General features: G+C 39.2%; 1 protein-coding gene across 3 annotated transcripts in view; it reads right to left on the bottom strand.

Annotated features, from left to right (window-relative positions):
• The window catches only part of EFHC1 (EF-hand domain containing 1), a 60,135-nt gene that overhangs the window by 27,974 nt on the left and 13,545 nt on the right, over positions 1 to 18,616 (bottom strand). For all 3 annotated transcript variants that reach the window (XM_034648018.1, XM_011219986.3, XM_034648019.1), the window contains 4 exons: positions 14,757 to 14,906; positions 11,574 to 11,766; positions 8,193 to 8,413; positions 2,003 to 2,143 (listed from right to left, as the gene is read on the bottom strand). In XM_034648018.1, coding sequence (XP_034503909.1) covers positions 2,003 to 2,143; positions 8,193 to 8,413; positions 11,574 to 11,766; positions 14,757 to 14,906 — 705 coding nt within the window. The remainder of the gene's footprint in view (positions 1 to 2,002; positions 2,144 to 8,192; positions 8,414 to 11,573; positions 11,767 to 14,756; positions 14,907 to 18,616) is intronic.

Raw genomic sequence — 18,616 nt, 5'->3', positions numbered from 1 at the left:
AGAATTACAGGCACACTATGAGAGCTGGAAGCAGATCAACTGTTGGGTTTATTTTTAAATTGTCTGCAGGCTTGTTACCTACACCCCTTGTCACCTGCCCGTGGGTGACTACTCCCACCACTCTACCCCTCCGGCCTTGTTAGGTCACTGGCTGCCAAGACTCTGAGCTGGTGCCTGACCCCATCTTCGTTTCTGTCTCCCTACCCTCCATTCCCTGGACACCACCTCTGCATGAAATGCAGTTCCCTCGGATGGGCTGCTGCCTCGCCCCCTCAGTCATTCATTCTGGTCTCCACTCAGCTGTGCGCCCCCTCCCCAGCATGTCCCTTATTTACCAGTTAAATGAGCTCCTTCCCATCACTCCATCTCCTGCTTGACTTTTTACAGCATGTTTACTACTTGTTCTTTGATGATATATTTACTCTTGACCAGAATATCCTCAACTGGGATGTAAACTCCACGAGGCCAGAGATTTGCCTGTTTTGTTTTCCACTGTACCCTCGATGCCCAGAACTATGCCAAACCCAAAGGAATTCTCTAATATTTGTTGAATGAATGAGTGAATGAGTGAATGAATGAATGAGTGAATGAATGACTCAGCATCTGTTCTTCTACATAAACATGTTCTGTGCCCTACAAAATACATATAAAAATATCAGGGCTATAAAATAAGTGCACTCATGATAAATTATAAGCAGAGGCTGTATATTTTCTTCACAGCATCCATGGAGTATAAGCTGTCCTCAGGCTCCTTGGGAGACCAAGCCTGCTGCCATGGAGACCACTGCTCAAATCGCATTCTTATGTTCTTCTAGAGCTTCCCCAAGTCCCTCCGCCGCCGGCACTCCACCCTGAGCCCCGGATACTTCACTAGTCGTATTTGCACTTAGGCCCCAACTCCCTGTCTGAGTTTAGCTTACTTTATTTCTTTTATATATATACACACTTTTCACTGTGAACTATAACACGCATAGAGAAAAACTGCAAAAAACCAAAATGTACAGTTCAAAGAATTTTCATTAAGGGAACACTCATAGAACCACCACCCAGGTCAAGAAACAGAACATTGATGGAACCTAGAAAGCCCTCCCAACTGAGAGAACTTGGTAATAATGTAAAACATTCATTAATCAGAATTTTTATGGTATGGAGTATGCTAGTTGGCCTAGAGTTTGCTAGAACTCCCTTTTTATTTAAAGTATTGTTCAACATTTTTCTAAAATATAGTAGTCAACTATGTCTTGATTTAATTTTTATTTTTCAAATATATGCATACAGTTTGAAAAATCACTTGGCCTACCTCTCCACACTCCCAATTCCTATTCCCAGAAGGAACTTACTTCAATTTCTCTATATATCCATATCTCTAAATAAAATGCTTATATTCCTATTTCTGTATATTTTCCATTTTTAAAGACATTACCTTTTGAATTCCTATCGGTGATTTGCCTCAGATAACTCAGCCAACGAGTGGAATATTCAGGATTTAAATTTCTGTTTCCAAACCCATGCTCTTAATTCACTAGCCTGATGACCTTTCAAAGGCAATATCTATTAAATTGGTATGATTCCATTTATTACATTCAAGGAATATAAAATACACCAATCTAGATATCACAGGTAATGATAAAAATTTTAAGATGTGGTCTCTACCCTCAAGGAAATCACAGTACACTTGATTGCACACAAGTACCCAAATAATTTGACTACATCAGGCTTTCATAATTACCTAATAAAGGTCAGTCAAAATTTGAGGGGTGGAAGGGAGAGATTAATGGTCTAAAAATGATGTTTGCAGGAGATGGGACTAGAGCTAGGTCTTGATTCAGGGCACCACCCCTCATGCTATCCCACCTGCCCAAAGGCTGGGGACTGGGTCTCATGGCTGTTTAAATAACACACAACTCTGAGAGCTGTTACTCTACAGCTTAACAGACAAAAAGGACAACTGGACACAGTACTGAGACAGAATGGAGTCTTAGTATGTGAAAGTCATCCTCACCAGTGCAGCCAAATAACGAAGCACCTTGTTATCGTACATCAGCATTTTAATAACATCTTTTTTTGGAGCCTTTGGAATGAGAACAAAGCAGTTCTGAGCAGAGTCTTCAACGAGTCCATAACCATTATAGGGAGGTAATTCCTGGAGAAATACAAGAATAAAGCAGATGCTATTTGTGTTAAAATTATACTAAAGGTAACTAAGTTTCTTTTTTAAAAATCTAGAAGACAATTATTCAAAAGCAATTTCTATATATACAAATGTACTATAGTCAGAAAATATAACATTGCATATTCCATTCCTTTTTATATATAAACTTCACCCCATGATCACTGCTCATAGCAGTGACTGCTGAGGCTACAGAGTAAACCGCAGGGCTAGGCTGAAAGTTCAGTAGTCCCCCTTACCCACGGGGGATAGGATCCAAGACCCCCAATGGATGCCTGAACCTTACATATACTATGCTTTTCCCCATAATTACCTTTGATAAAATTTAACTTAAAAATTAGACACAGTAAGAGATTAACAATGATAATAATAAAAATTATTAGAACAATTATAACATACTGTAATAAAAGTATGTGAATGTGGTCTGTCTCTCTCAAAATATCTTATTGTACTGCACTCACCCTTCTTGTGATGATGTAAGATGATAAAATGCCTACGTAATGAGATGAAGTGGGGTGAATGACAAAGGTGTTGTGACATAGTGTTGGTCTACTATTGACCTTCTGATGATACATCAGGAGGATTACCTGCTTCCAGACCGTGGTTGACTGCGGGTAACTGAAACCATGAAAAGCAAAACCGTGGGTAACGGGGGACTCATGTGTTGCTGATGTCCACTGACCCCTCACCGCCAAAGCAGACCTGGCCCTACTCCTGGTCCCAGTCCTGGCCCTTGCGGTCATCCTACCATGGACAAGCCCAAGGGTCTGTGACTTCTTTGTTCTAACAGCCTAACAGTTTCCAATAATTAACAGTTTTCCTAACTGGCAACTGTTTACTCAGTTCACCCAAAGTGTGTATGTGTGTGTGTTGGCACTGGGGGAGGGCAGGGCTTGGTTTGTGCTACTCCTTTCCTATTTATCTCCATATTTCTAATTTTTTTTTAAAGATTTTATTTATTTATTCGACAGAGATAGAGACAGCCAACAAGAGAGGGAACACAAGCAGGGGGAATGGGAGAGGAAGAAGCAGGCTCACAGCAGAAGAGCCTGATGTGGGGCTCGATCCCATAACGCCAGGATCACGCCCTGAGCCGAAGGCAGATGCTTAACCGCTGTGCCACCCAGGCGCCCCCATATTTCTAATATTTTTATTTGATTTTGGCTGCACAAAACAGGGACGGCAGCCATTCTTTACCAAGAACTCAGACTCCTTGTCCACATAGGACTCTCCTTTCCCAGCAAAGAAACAAACTTAAGAAACCAAACTTCTGCTATGAAGGTTATTTGGTGAGTTAGTGTGAAAGCACAGGATGAGGTTTTATTTTTCACTCAGGCGCCATGAAGAGCTGAAAGCATCACTCTAAGATGGTAGGATCTTTTGGTCTAAGAACTTGAGTTCAGCGGCTGTTTCTGTCTCCTCCATGCGGACTGCAGCAGAGTTCTTTCCCTTTGACCCCTTTCTGCTATGCTCTCTCAGCAGAGTCGGCTTAGTCCATACTTCTCACTTGTAGATACCTTCCCCAAATCTTTTTATATATTGTATTCGGGCACTTTGACGAATTAGTCTATACGGTCCATCTATAACAGGTACTCCCTCAAAAACCTGTGACTTCTCTGCTCATCCAAGGTGTGGTGCCTAGAACACTGGCTCTTCGCCCACCTCCTGGGGCCATAGTTAACGTGATTGTCATGGCGGAAATATGACTAGTGCATCCGGTAGACAAACAATGGCCTAACTTGCTCCAAATGCAAAACCACTACTCCGTGAAGATACAAGTTGCCGTGGACAGAGGGACCTTGCGTGAGACACCACAAGCTAAGCATCTGAGTTACTCGAGAGGATAGGCAGAAATACTCGGAGGTGGAATATAATCTTTCTCTGCATCCGTATCAACATACTACCAGAGCAGTCGGGTTGGCGTGGAGGTTGAAGAATTTTGAAATAGGGAGATAAGCCTCTGAGTGCCTTCCTCTCAAATTCTTTTTGTGTTTCAACAGAGTTCAACCTATTTTTTCTGATCGCACCTCATGCCCCCTGCTTGGACTGAAGACCTTCCCTAAATATCAGCCCCTATGCCTGGGGTCCTGGCACTACGCTGCTTCTCCTCCAAGCTACCATCGGTGTCCCGTTCCAAACTAGATGAGTCACTCCCTCCTATAATCCTGCTTACATGCTCCACCCACGTTATCATAAGGAAACAAGTACACCCGGAGCTTGAGACTCCCATAATCCTCCAGATAAAGCTTCTAGAGGCCAGCTCCATGGCAAATTTGCTCTCCTAGTCCTTCATTCTTCCTCTTCCTTACCAGCATGTCTCCAGGTGGAGTCAACCTGAGACGGACCATCTAGCCAGTGGATACATGTTTACTTATTCCTGATCTAACAGATTAGCCTAAGTATCATGGTTCTTGAAGCAAATATATCCTCCTCATACCCACTTCTATCCTTGCCCATTGGCTTGCCTCTAGCTTCATTCCTTGAGACCCAGCTACAGCTTCCCACCCCTGCTTTCCAACCATGTTGTACAGGGTTTAAGTGATGGAAGCATAATGACTAAGGAGAGCTGAAAGGTATTTGCTGTTTGGTAAGTGGCACTCTCCTATTCATTCCCAACAAAGACTCCCAACAAAGACAGAGAGTGCTTACGTGTAATTGTTTATTACAGAGAATTTACTGAAAATAAACTGACCGAATACTATGACTCATGTGCCATATGTATGGTTGGAGAACTGGTCTTATTTTGCAGGGTGACTGAGATAGGGCAAAACAAATGAACCAAAATCTACAGTGCTTCTTCAGTTCACTCTGCTCTCTATCTAAGCCTTCCCTTCCTTTCCTTGCTTTAGAAGACAGGTTAGGAGAAAAAGATGACAGTGAAAGAATGGGGAGCAGAGGAGTTCTAGGACTCAAAACTTTCATTAGCTCAAAAGATGGATCAAAGCCTTTTCACGAAGAAAAATGCACCATTAAATTGCAATCCTTCTCCATCCTACTTCCTGGTTAGGTCAGATTCCTTCTTGTAAAGGGGTCTGACATTTATAGACTCACCCTTGTACTCTCAAGTGTGACCTTGGGCAAGCCCCTTGGACTGCTATCTCATACTATACTTCTCTAAAAATGAAAGTGATGGAACAGTTTGCTTGATCAAAATCTAGGTCTTTCCTACCGTACTTTTTCCCATATATTGCAACAAATGGTACTCCAAAATTTGGGGACAGAAGCAAGGGCTTTATTTTAATTCTTAATCAATGAGCCCATTCATTGGTAAGGAGTCCTATCTAGAGAAAAAACTGACAGTGAGAAGTATTATCATGATCCATACTTCCTTTCAGAAGTTTTATTGCCCCTGGGAACTCTCAGCATACCCAAATCCAAATCCTTTTTTGTAACTGTGTTTGTGAAATGTTGGTTCTAAAAGGCTGGCCTAAGATATCACTTGCCTCTTTGGGGAACAAACACATACTTCATAGGCAGTCCTCTTGTCTAGTTCAAGAAACATACCACATGCATCCTATGTGCTAGGCACTGAGTTAGGTGCTCCCTGACCTCGAGGAACTTACGGTCTAGTAGAAAAGATTCTTAGACAGATGTTTTAATATAATAGACAAGTGCTGGCCGAGGGAGGCACGGGACCCCAGGAACACACAGGAGAGGTGATTAAGCCTGCTGGGAGCTTAGAGAAGCCTCCTTTAAGAGAGGAGGCCTATATACCGAGTCTGGAAAGATAAGGAAGAGCTGTGGAAAGAAATGATGGCAAAGGGGTTCAAGCACGTGGAAGAGCATCAGCAGAAGTGCAGGAGAGTGAAGCAGGCGGCTGTGATGGCCGAACAATAGCTAACTCAGTGTACTCGGAGGCCAAGTGCGAGAAGCCGGGCAGCCAGTCAGGGGAGGGCAGACGCCTGCGCTGGAGGAGGTCATCAATGCCATCCTCCTCGCATTCACATCTGTCTTTTGAAAAGAAAGAGCCACGACATTATTTTACACACAGAGGGGTAATATAAAGGTCGGTCACAGGTATTAATACCCAATTTTACCTACAGGCAACAGACCAAAGAGGTTGGCTGCATTGCTCTGGCCCCGCATGCGCGTACCAGGTGCCAGCGCTTGAAGTCTGTGATGTGGAATTGCCTTACCACATCAGACACTTCTTGAATTTGTTGAATGATGTGTCATTTTTAACACACGCAATTCTTTCATTTTTTTTTTTTGGAGAGAGAGAGAGTACAAGCGTGAGGGGGGGTTTGGCGGGGGAGAGAGAGAATCTCAAGCAGACTCACGTCCAGTGCAGAGCCCCACATGGGGCCCATCCCACGACCCTGAGATCGTGACTTGAGCTGAAGTTGAGTCAGTCACTCAAGGACTGAGCCACCCAGGCACCCCCACATGCAATTATTATTTGAATTTCTAAAATATGTAGCTGAACCACTCTGAAGGCTCAAGTCTATTCGATTACTATGTGGGTGCGTTTAAAAGCACCATGACCTTACTCTCAGATCACAGTGGACCCTGTGGCACACAGAACTAAATTTCGTGGCTCAGTATAATTCTAAGGAAAGCTATGTGGCAACGAAAGAAAGCCATCTTCCAACAGCTTCATTAATCAGCTTCTGTTCACTCCCAATTAGTTTTTAAGTACAAGGGTCTGATAAATAGGCAAGGAACAGTGAAATGCCCTAGCAGTCTAGAATTTTGAGAGATGTCTTTTTTAATCAAAATTAAAAAAATATAAAAGTAATACAGGGTTTGGGATAAGAAAAGAAATTAAAAACACACAGAGTATAAAAAGAAAGGTCCCTTGTCATCTCGCACTTCCCTCGTCCCCCCATTCCCACATGTGGAACTACCCACTGAACAGTGTGGGCGGATATTCCTCTGGGTCCTCTCTTTGGTGTAAGCAGATACTGTCTGCAGCAATGTATACAAACAGGGCCATATCACATAAATGCATTTACTTCCAAATGGATGGACATTCTCCCATGTTAATATGCAGAGACTGACTTCCTCTTTTTCTCTTTAACCAGTCTTATAAGTCCTCTCACTGTACTATAGTTTCTTCTGCCAATCTCCTCACATTTTACTATACGTAATGCTACGATACACATCCTTACATATTGTTTTATGGTCCCCAAACCAGATTTTTTAGATCAAGAGATAGCTAATATTTTGAAAAAATTAAAATGACGACACTGCCCTTCAAAAAGGGTTTTCCTATTGGCTCTCCTATTAACAGTATATGAAAATGACCTTTTCGGGGTATCTGGCTGGCTCAGTTAGTAGAGCATGAGGCTCTTGGTCTCGGGGTTGTGAGTTTGAGCCTGACAGTGGGTATTGGGATTACTTAAGGAAAGGAAAAGAAAGGAAAGGAAAGGAAAGGAAAGGAAAGGAAAGGAAAGGAAAGGAAAGGAAAGGAAAGGAAAGGAAAAAGGAAAGGAAAGGAAAGAAGGAAAGAAGGAAGGAAGGAAGGAAGGAAGGAAGGGAAAAAAAGAAAAGAAAAAAGGAAAGAAAAGAAAAAAGGAAAGGAAAAGAAGAAAAGAAGGAAAGGAAAGGAAAGGAAAGGAAAAGGAAAAGGAAAAGAAAAGAAAAGAAAAGAAAAGAAAAGAAAAGAAAAGAAAAGAAAAGAAAAGAAAAGATCCACTTCTTCACAACAGGGCAAACATTGGATATTGTGGGTCTTTTTAAATCAAATAGATCCAAAACCTCATTATTTTCATTTCTATTTTCTTTGATTATCAGTTAAGTTGAGGGTCTTTTTTTGCTTTTATAGATTGATTGATTGATTTTTGAGAGAGAGAGAGAGAGTGCACACGAGCGGGAGAGGGAGAAAGAATCTAAAGCAAGGCTGCCCTGAGCGTAGAGGAGGGTCTTCTCATATGCTCATTAGCCATTTGAATTTCTTCTTTTGTGAAGTGCTCTATGTCACATGCTTTGTCCATCGTTTATTCGGTATTCACATGATTATGTTTTTTCTTTTTCTTAAACCTCTATATGAAAAGATCACTCAGAACTAGTGCTCCATTACCGGTTTCACGGGAGGTGGCTCCTTCTTGCTCACATCAATACGTGGTAGATCAGAGAGCCCAAACTTTTCTTTGTAATACTGTCGAGTGAAAGGATCGCAATCATAGATGAAGAAGGTTCTCCCGAGGATAGTGAGCGATTTCCCCACGATGAAGTCTTTGGCAGTATACCATTCCAACACCTCTTGATCAGAGATCTCCAGCACACACTGAGGGAAGTTCTCTGATGTGGGATAACAGGGAGAGAAGAAAGAAAAGGAATGAGGATGGGAAGAAAGACTGACACACAGCAGCCGGGCACTCTTGAGAATTTGAGGGAGTATAGTCTCTAGCTCTGGTCAAGGGTCTCCTCTACTCTCCCATCTGTTGACCAGACACAGAAATAATATCCTAGATGGTTTTGTGAAGTCTCTCTCCCGTATTCAGCTTGAACTATCAGTACAGCTCACTAATCATAGCAGAATTCATGCTTAGGGGAAATCGTTACAGGAGGAAAGAATAAATGTCCTATAGAGTACAAGATCATTGGAGGGATCCAAGTCATTCAGTTCAACCTTCCACCTATTTATTCATCCAACCAACATATTATCAATGACCACATATATCACGTACCAGTTCACTGTTAAATACTGAGATTATAACTATTAGCAGTGCAGGTGAAAGTTCTACCTTGATGGAAAAAACAGTCTGTTTGGGACCACAGATTCTAAACAATTACACCAATACTAGTTTCATTTCAATTGTGATCACTGCTAGGACAGTCTGATCTAGTCCTCTGGCAGGAGGCAGGGTCAGTCAGTGAGATGATCAGATTAATCTGTTTATCTGGGCGCTCAAGAGATTTTCAAATGTAGAATCAACCTTGCATTTTGGGAGGAATAAATCCAATTCTATCACACGGTTTTGTGAGAACTAAGGATTGACTTATTTAAAGACTGATTCCCTGCAGTGCAGCCACGACGGAAACCATAAGATAGTCAATTCTGGTAAAGTGCCACACTGTACAGCTATAACCACAAAGCTTGACCCTAGAACTCTGATCACAGGGGGCTTGAGAGATAGGCCTCTATTCCCCTAACTGATAATTGCTAAGATGGAAAAATAGGGAAGAAGGTTAAGGTTTTGTTACATCAGACAGAAAGGCTTGAGCTCCAGCCCTTGAGCATGCCAAAACATCATGATTTTCCCTAATCATGCATCTTAAAAGCCCTACAACCAAAGGTTCCTTCTCCCTGTGCCTCGTGCCTAACCCTACTAGACCCCTTTGAGTTACCCCAGGAAGTGATGGGCACTGGGGGACACAGTCAACAATGTTCCAGGAGACCTGGGGTGTGTGTGTGTGTGTGCGCACACACACACTATACAACCATTCACCTTTGTTTGCTTAACAATTATCTTTTTCATATATAGCTGGATTTCGTTTACTGTTATTTTATTTAAGTTTTTTCCATATGGGACTGTAGTCTTATTCACGGTGTCTTTGGTTTTATTGGTCTTCTCTTAATTAATTAATTAGTTCTTTTCTATGAATCTATATTAGGCTTAGGATTAGCTGTTCTTTATCTGGCAAAACTGAAAAATTATCTAGACCTGGTGTTTTCTTTGTGGAGAATTTTTTAAGTGATTCTATTTCCTTAATAGTTAAAGACATTTGGTTTCTATTTCTTCTTGGACAAGTTAAATTTTTCTAAAACTTTGCTCATTTCACACACAAAGAGACAAACCAAAAAACAGACACTTAACTACAGAGATAAACAGGTGGTTACCAGAGGGGAGTTGGGCAGGGGTATGGGTGAAATAGGTGAAGGGGATTAAAAGTACACCTATCTTGATGAGCACTGAGTAATACATGCAAGTGTTGAATCACCATACTGTACACCTGAAACTAATATAACACTGTATGTTAACTATACTGGAATAGAGATTTAATTTAATTTCAATTAAAATTTGCTCATTTCATCCAACTGAAATTAATTTCCAAATACATGAGTTTTTTTATAGTTCTAAAATTGAATTCTAACTTGTGCTGAAATTAGAAAATATGGTATAAGATGCCCAGACTTAAAAATTTGTTAAGACTGATCAGTTTTTATAACTGTTCCATTTGTGCTTGAAGAAATAGGGATTCTCCAGGAGTTAATGCATATACATATTCACTATACCAACACTGATAATTCTATTATTTAAATCCTATATATATGTGCTTATTGACTTATCTTTTTGATCTAACAATTATAAAAAGAAATGTTTTAATGACTCTCACTATTTTGATGAATTTGTCCATTCTCTTTGTATAATAATGCTATAAATTTTTGTTTTATATATTTTGAAGTTATGTTACTAACTGCATTCAAGTTTAGAATTAGTACATTTTCCTGGTAAATACAAGTCTTGCAATATGTAATGATCTTCTTCTTTATCTCTAGCAATGCTTTCTGCCTTAATGTCTATTGGTATTTTAGTTATATAGCCTTATCAGTTTCTTTTGCTATTTGCTTGTACATCTTTTTTAACCTTTTTATGTCTCTTTATCTTATGTTCTTAAAAATAACATTTCTCAAAATTTGTTGTTTTTTAATCCTATCACTTCCTCCTAAGTCATTGTTGTAATATATTTCAAACCTCTTGCACAATACCTGAAATTTCTTATCTCCTAGTTCCAAAAAAATAGAGTAAAAAGAAAACCAACAAAAGTATTTACAGAGTTCTGTCAGCCATCCAAGCATGAGAGATGTCATTACATGTGACATTTTTGCAAGAGAAGATTCTTAAACCACTAAGTCAATAATCAAAGTAAGTGTACTTATCCCAGAGAAAGACTGATGGGTGGCGGGTGTCAGCTGCACTTCGCTGCATTCTCCCTCTCCAGCCACTAGATTATTTTACACCAGCAAAGAGAGCAGGGGCTGACACAATGGCGCCCCACCTCTATGAGTCACAAACATGCCTTTTCCAATCTTAAATTATCCCACATACAAACTTCCTGTTTAGGAAGTATTGAGGTGAGAAGCAAAGTCAGGAAGGAACATAAGGAAATTGTAAGTTATATAAAAACCAGCTTGTTTTTAAAAATGCATTAAAAATCTGATATTAAATTGCTTTACTTCAGAAGCCTTGCTCTTCTGCACTTTAAATGAATCTCCCACTGCTGGTTTGGTTGTTTCCTTGACTTGGGTATCAGTCATCTCCACCAGACCATTTTGGAGGCAAGCCTAGACTGTGGGGCAAGCAATGAGGGGAGTTACAGGAAAACTATTTTTTGAGTACTACGAGAACACAGCAAGAGCCTCCCAAGTGTAAAGGGAATGACCATACTGATTAAGTAACTCCTTTGAGATTCAAAAGATGTCCCAATTACAGAGGATAAACTGAATCAAACATACTTGCATTCTCCACCAAAATCTTTGGCATACGCTGGCGGTTCATCAGGAGTGGGAAAGGATCTCGTCCATCATTCCGTTCATGGACTTCTCGAATTTCGACTGTATCATCCATAAGATAGTAATGAATGATGTAATTCCGACATTCACCAAACATGCTGTCTGTATCATCCCAGATTGCATAAAATCGAAGAACCTTTAAGGAATCCAAAGTATTGACTTAAGTAAGAATTCTACAAGTGGAGAGATTAACCTCTACTTTGGTATTCATATATCAGAAAATGATGAAAAGATTTTCTACAAAGACTATGAAGTAATCTCAGATGGTAAAAAAAAAATTCACCAAAGATACAAAAACATCTGAAATTATATACCAGATGTCAACAGCTGGAAAGTATTATATAACAGGCTTATAAGTTTGTCCTGAGAAAGCAGAATTCATTTTGATCCAAAATATTAGTCAGTGAAAGAGAAGCTGAATTAAAAGAGCAAAGGAAACTATAAGACACTGATGAAAGAAATTGAAGAAGACACAAATAAATGGAGATATTCTGTGCTCACAGTAAAAGAATATTGTTAAAATGTCCATACTACCCAAAGCAATCTACAGATTTAATGCAATCCTTATCAAAATTCCAGTGGCATTTTTCACAGAACTAGAACAAATAATTCTAAAATTTACATGGAACCACAAAAGACCCTGAATAGCCAAAAAAAACTCTAAAGAACAAAGGCAGAGGTATCATGCTCCCTGATTTCAAACTATACTACAACACTACAGTAATCAAAACAGTATAGTACTGGCATAAAAATAGACATATAGATCAATAGAACAGAAATGAGAGCCCAGAAACAAACTCACACTTCTATGGTCAATTAATTTATGAAAAATGAGGCAAGAATATGCAATGGGGAAAGACAGTCTCTTCAATAAATGGTACTGGGAAAACTGTGGACAGCTACATGCAAAAGAATGAAACTAGACCACTTTCTCACACCATACACAAAAATAAACTCCAAATGGATTAAAGACCTGAAACCATAAAACTCCTAGGAGAAAACATAGGCAGTAAACTTGTTGACACTGATGTGAGCCATGTTTCTTTGGATGTGACTCCAAGGCAAGGGAAACAAAAGCAAAAATAAATAAGACTACATCAAACTGAAAAGCTTCTATACAACGAAGAAAACAATCAACAAAATGAAAAGGTAGCCTACTAAAGGGGAGAAGATATTTGCAAATCATATCTGATAAGGAAGGGATTAACATCCAAAACATATGAAGAACTCCCACAACTCAATAACAAAACCCCCACAAATTCTGATTTTAAAAAAACCACAAATTCTGATTTTAAAAAAAATCGGCAGAGGATCTGAATAGATATTTTCCCAAAGAAAGCATACAAATGGCCAACAGGTATCAAGATCATTAATCATCAGAGAAATGCAAATCAAAACACCACTGAGATATCACCTTACACTTGTCAGAATGGCTATCATCAAAAAGACAAGAAATAACAAGTGTTGGTTGGAAAAAAAAGGAAACCTCATACACAGCTGGTGGGAATGTAAATTGGTGTGACCACTATGGAAAACAGTATGTGGTGTCTCAGAAAATTAAATATAGAAATACCATATGATCCAGCAATTCCACTACTGGGTAGCCTCCAAAGAAAACGAAACACTAATTCAAAAAGATATAAGCACCCCATGTTAATTGTAGCATTATTTACAATAGCCAAGATTTGGAAATAACCTGATCACCAGTGGATGAACGGAGAAAGAAGATGTGGTTTATATATACAATGGAATATTACTCAGCCATATAAAAGAATGAAATCTTGCCCTTTGCAACAACATGGATGGACTTTGAGGGTATTATGCTAAGTGAAATAAGTCAGACAGAGAAAGACAAATAATGTCACTTATATGTGGAGTCTAAAAAACAAAACAAACAAAACCAAACCCAGCTCATAGATATGGAGAACAGATCGGTGGTTGCCAGAGGGCAAGGAGCTTGGGGTACGGGTGGTGGGGGAATGGGTGAAATAGGTGAACAGGATTAAGTACAAACTTCCAGTTATAAAATAAATAAGTCATGGGAACGTAATGTACAGCATGAGGAATACAGTCAATAATATTATGTGAACTTTGTAATATGACAGATGGTAACTAGACTTATTGTGGTGACAATTCTGCAATACATTCACAATTGTCGAATCACTATGTTGTATACCTGAAGCTAATATAATATTATACATCAATTATACCTCAATAAACAAAAAGAAAAAAGAAAAAAGAGCAATGTGTTTTATACAGGGGCTCATGTGTATTAATAAAGGTATATGTGAATGGTTTATATATAATTAGTATGGAAAGAATTTTCCTTTATTAATCAGCCTTTTTTAATCCATCAACATACGTCTTCTAGTAACAGTATCAACAACACAATCTTTAAAGAAAAGAATAACAGATGCATGACTGATATAAAGAATGTCCTTAAAAGACGATGCTAGTGCTAGGCAAATTTTTCTGAACTAAAAGGAATTACATTTCTGAGAGAAAACCAGCAGCAAAGAAGCCCTGAAGATGATCTCCCCATCTTCTCTTTCCCTTTTGTACAGAAAGGAGAAGACCAAATCTGCCCCCACACACCAACCCACAGTGGGGAGGATAGGATGGCTGGAACAGAGCTGGAAAACACCCAGAATATTCTGTATTCAGACATTCATATAAAATTTAACAAGGGAGCATCTGCTATGAGATTTCTGTGAAATTGCTATTTTAACATTAGAAACCTACCTATATGCAATAGCTTTGAAATTTCCCAATAAATCCCTTAGGGTTTCCCAAAGGCAGCTAGGAAGTGAACTCTTATTTGGGAAAAGAAGTAGTCGGTCAGAAATGTAAAGTGGGAAGCAGACATAGCTCAGGAATTGCTTTCAGATTGGAGAGTTTGGTGGAACTCCTAAGACTTAACTCCACAACCTCCGCTGGGTCTCTGACACAAAACGTGGGCACTCCTGTACCTCTAACTCTAGATGAAACCAGAAAGATAGCATTGTCTCCAAATTGCTCAATTACAGATGTAATGTTTTAAAACACACATCTACCAGAACAACTTGCTAATAAACATGTACCACATTTGGAAATGAGCAAACCCACTGAGGTGTTCCTGTCACTTACTTGTTTGTCAAAGGTGAGAAACTGCTTCAGTTGGTCAAAGTCCGATGGCGTGACATACTTGCGAAGAGGCTGTTTCCGGAGTTCAGTGTAAGGATCGAGAGCCATCTTCTCTGGTGGATTTAATTCAATTCCTTGACTTTCCAAAAATACCTAAATCATACAAAAGTAATAATGATCATCTTTCTTGAAGCTACCATAAGTATTAATGGATCATGTAAAGATAAGTGTAACAATGATTTCTATGCTCTTGTCCAAATTAATAATTAGCTTGCAGTTTGAGGTACATCTTAGCAGCACTAAGCCTCCAACTCACCCAACACTATAATGCAGATAACAACTGATAATTACCAGAAGTATTCTATATTATAACGCTTCTAGACAATATGCTAAGCTAACTGGAAGACATGATAGTAAGGTAACTGGCTCCAAATACGAATTTAGATCAATGAAATTTAGTTAGGTACCCAAGAACAGAGTGTCCTGGGATTGCTTACATACACACATCTGAAACCCAACCACAGTTTCAAACAATATGTAATTCATATCAGATATGGGGGCAAGCTACATACACAATGGCAAAGTTAAGCTGAAATCAAATTCCCAACTTTTCAACTCACCAAAAACAAGTATCTGATTAAGTCCCCATCTCCACCCCCCTCCAAAAAGGAAAAGAATCACTGGTTATTTTAGACCAGAAAATATTTTAGCAAAATAGGAGAGACAACCCAAGTACTCAAATCTCACCAGATAAAGTTAAGGAAAGCATTTGAACATGATATGATCTTGTTTGATTTGCTAATTATAAGTAAATACAATATTCTCAGTAACTATATCTTTTAATACAACTTGGCATTTCTTCTTCATAAAAGCACCACATTAAGCTGTACTTTTTTTGGTAATCAGAAAAGAACAATGTCACGGGATCTGTTTACATTCTGGAACTAGAAATTAATCTGAAATCTGGGTTTCTTTTGGGAATTGTGTGATTTGCTTTTGGACAATTCAATAGAAAATATACAGGACTCAGAGCCAAAATATTTGGGTTCTAACATTAGCTCTGCTGCTAACTAGCTTGTAATTTTAGTATTTAAAGTGTCACTAAGCAGTCTCCAATATCTCTCAATATTCAAATACTGTGATCTCGATGTCTATTAAAACTACTGAGCTGGAGTAATGACTAACAATATTCCCCTCTCCCTTGAGATGATGCATTAGTGTAGCAGGATTATTGACTGAGGCATTTAATGGGGGTTTTACTCCTTTCTGTTGCTTTCAACAGATAACCAGGCCCTTTGTCAACCTTACCTTAGGGATTTTGGCAGGAATGCAGAAGCTTCCTGAAGTTGACTATTCTTCTTGTCTCTTAGAAAAGGCCTAAACTCTTTGAAGAGATTATTCTAAAGTATACCAGAAGGAGGGGAGAGAAGGGAATGTCTTTGAAGGCAAGGAGAGAAAAAGGGGGAAATTCTCCCAGACTGGAAAACAGACACAAGTTGATGGGTCTCAGAAGAGCAAGACTCCACACGTGCTCTTAAGGATGCTTGGAGCACACGTGCAGCCAGTCAGGCACATCGGTCTCAGGCACTCGGAGTCTCAGTATCAGACTTAGCACCAAAGCATCAGGGAGGGGCCCTTGGTCACTGACAGCCTATGGACCCTGCCTGTATGACCCCATTAGGCCTGGGTGTGCCTTCTTCTTAGGGTCTGGAATTTTTGGCAAAGCTGAATGGGGGCTCAAGTAGGTTTTAAGTTATTTTTAAAACACAAAACAGTACTTCCTGCACACTTGCATATGTGGACTAGGATTCACATCTGCTATAGTACCAGTAATACTCTAATGAAGATAAGAGATTCTAGAGCTCTGATTTCCGGAGCTTATTTTTTTTAATGTGTTCATTCTGCCTATAGGACCAACGTTTTTTTTGGAGCAGTGAGGAGGGGGTGAGAAGGGATGGTGGTGGTGATATATTTGATTAGAGATGGCTCCTTATTCAAACCCACACCATAAAGACAACTATCTTCTTTATCCACTCATAGATCCAGCCCTAATGAAAACCATCAAATTAGCTAAGATGGGTATAAATTTTAAACTGTTATAGGAGCCAACTTCTAACAGATTGATTACTGAAAACATAATTTAATCTAGTCATTGATACCTAAAATATACAACTCCAGTTGTTATCAGTCATTAAAATACAGTTGATCCTCATTATTCACAGATCCTATATTTGCACTTTTGCCTACTTGTTAAAATTTGTAACCTCCAAATCTATAGTCCTAGTGCTTCTGTGGTCCTCTGCAGACACATGCAGAGTGGTAAAAATTTCGAATCGTCTGATCTGTACATTCTAACGCTATTGGCCATGAGTTCAGTGTTCACGAATCAACAAAATATTTTAAACATGGCATCTTTAAACAGAAACACACATGAAACAAGGTTACAGAAACCTAACCCTGTATTTCTCCTAGGAGCAATGGATCCATAGTTGCTGATTAAGGGCTTGTGGTGACTTCCTAGAACAGAACTACTGTGAACAATGAGAGTTGGGGTGCCTGGGTGGCTCAGTCGGTTAAGCGTCTCTCTTTACGAGAGTTGACTCACTGCTCAGTAATGAACTGCTGATATTCAAATTGTTCATAAAGAGACAAGTAAAAATAATCACAATATCATGGAACACTACATCAAAAACTAAGGATATACTGTATGGTGACTAACATAACATAATAAAAAATTATTTTAGAAAAATAATCACAATACCCAAAATTTACATAACATTTTATAATTCCTCATTATAGGTACAATCCTCAAACTGCCTATGATAAAAAGGACCTCAAAAACCTAAAAAATGAGAGATCAAACCCTGTTTTTCCAAAGATGGTCTAGCACCTCTACCTTCTGCACTGTTTTTCTCTGTTGCTCTGAGATGGCACGGATGCCAGGGCTCCTTCCTTCACTTCTTTGAGGTCTCTCTTCATCTGTCATCTTATCATGAGGCCTTCCCTGACCAGCCTCGATACACAGCAGCCCCCTCACCCTCCCCTCCCCTTTACTCAGCTCTAGCTTCTCCCGAAGCTCTAAGCAGCATCTGACATGTTATATACTTGTTTGCTTATTTTTGTCTCCTNATCTGACATGTTATATGCTTGTTTGCTTATTTTTGTCTCCTCCAGCCAGAATGTAATAGCCTTCATAAGGGCAAGTCTATATATTTGGCACCTAGAACCATGCTTGGCACGGAGCAGGCACTCAGTAAGTATTTGCTAAATAAATTACTAAATGCAAAACATAAATGAGTGAATTCACAGGAACCTGGTGCATGGTAAAGATTAATCACATGTGGCATTTGGTAACGTGGGATTAAAGGCATAAAATAATGCAGAAACTCTATCTTTGCTTCTAGAAATTTTTAAAACTAAGACAAATTTAGAATTGACTTCCTAATACCTACATTTTGTGCTAAAGAAAGGACTCTCTCTGTGTCTATATATGTACACATAACTTTAAGAAAAGTTGTCAAAAATCCATACTTATGAAATAGAGGAAATGGAGGATTCTTCTCGATACAAACCAGCATTCTCCTTTAAAAATTGTTTTATTTCAGGAATTCTTTAGATAGCAAGTTGTTCCAGAATATACCAAGTATGATTTACAGGAAAAATATGAAATGCACAAAAAATGTTAGGTTCATATCTGCTAATAAAGGTAATACTACTTTTGTAACTCAAACTTCAGATAAATCACCCAGTGCCTCTTTCATATTTCTATCCCATCAAGGGTGCTACCTCCCCTATCCTCCACTTGAACTAGTATGGGAACTGGTTTCTTATCAAATGATTCAGTTATGATGCAAGTTTACTTT

The sequence above is a fragment of the Ailuropoda melanoleuca genome, chromosome 19, assembly GCF_002007445.2.
Source record: "Ailuropoda melanoleuca isolate Jingjing chromosome 19, ASM200744v2, whole genome shotgun sequence".
In the NCBI taxonomy this organism is placed as follows: Eukaryota; Metazoa; Chordata; class Mammalia; order Carnivora; family Ursidae; genus Ailuropoda; species Ailuropoda melanoleuca.
This window is presented reverse-complemented; position numbering and strand designations above follow the sequence as displayed.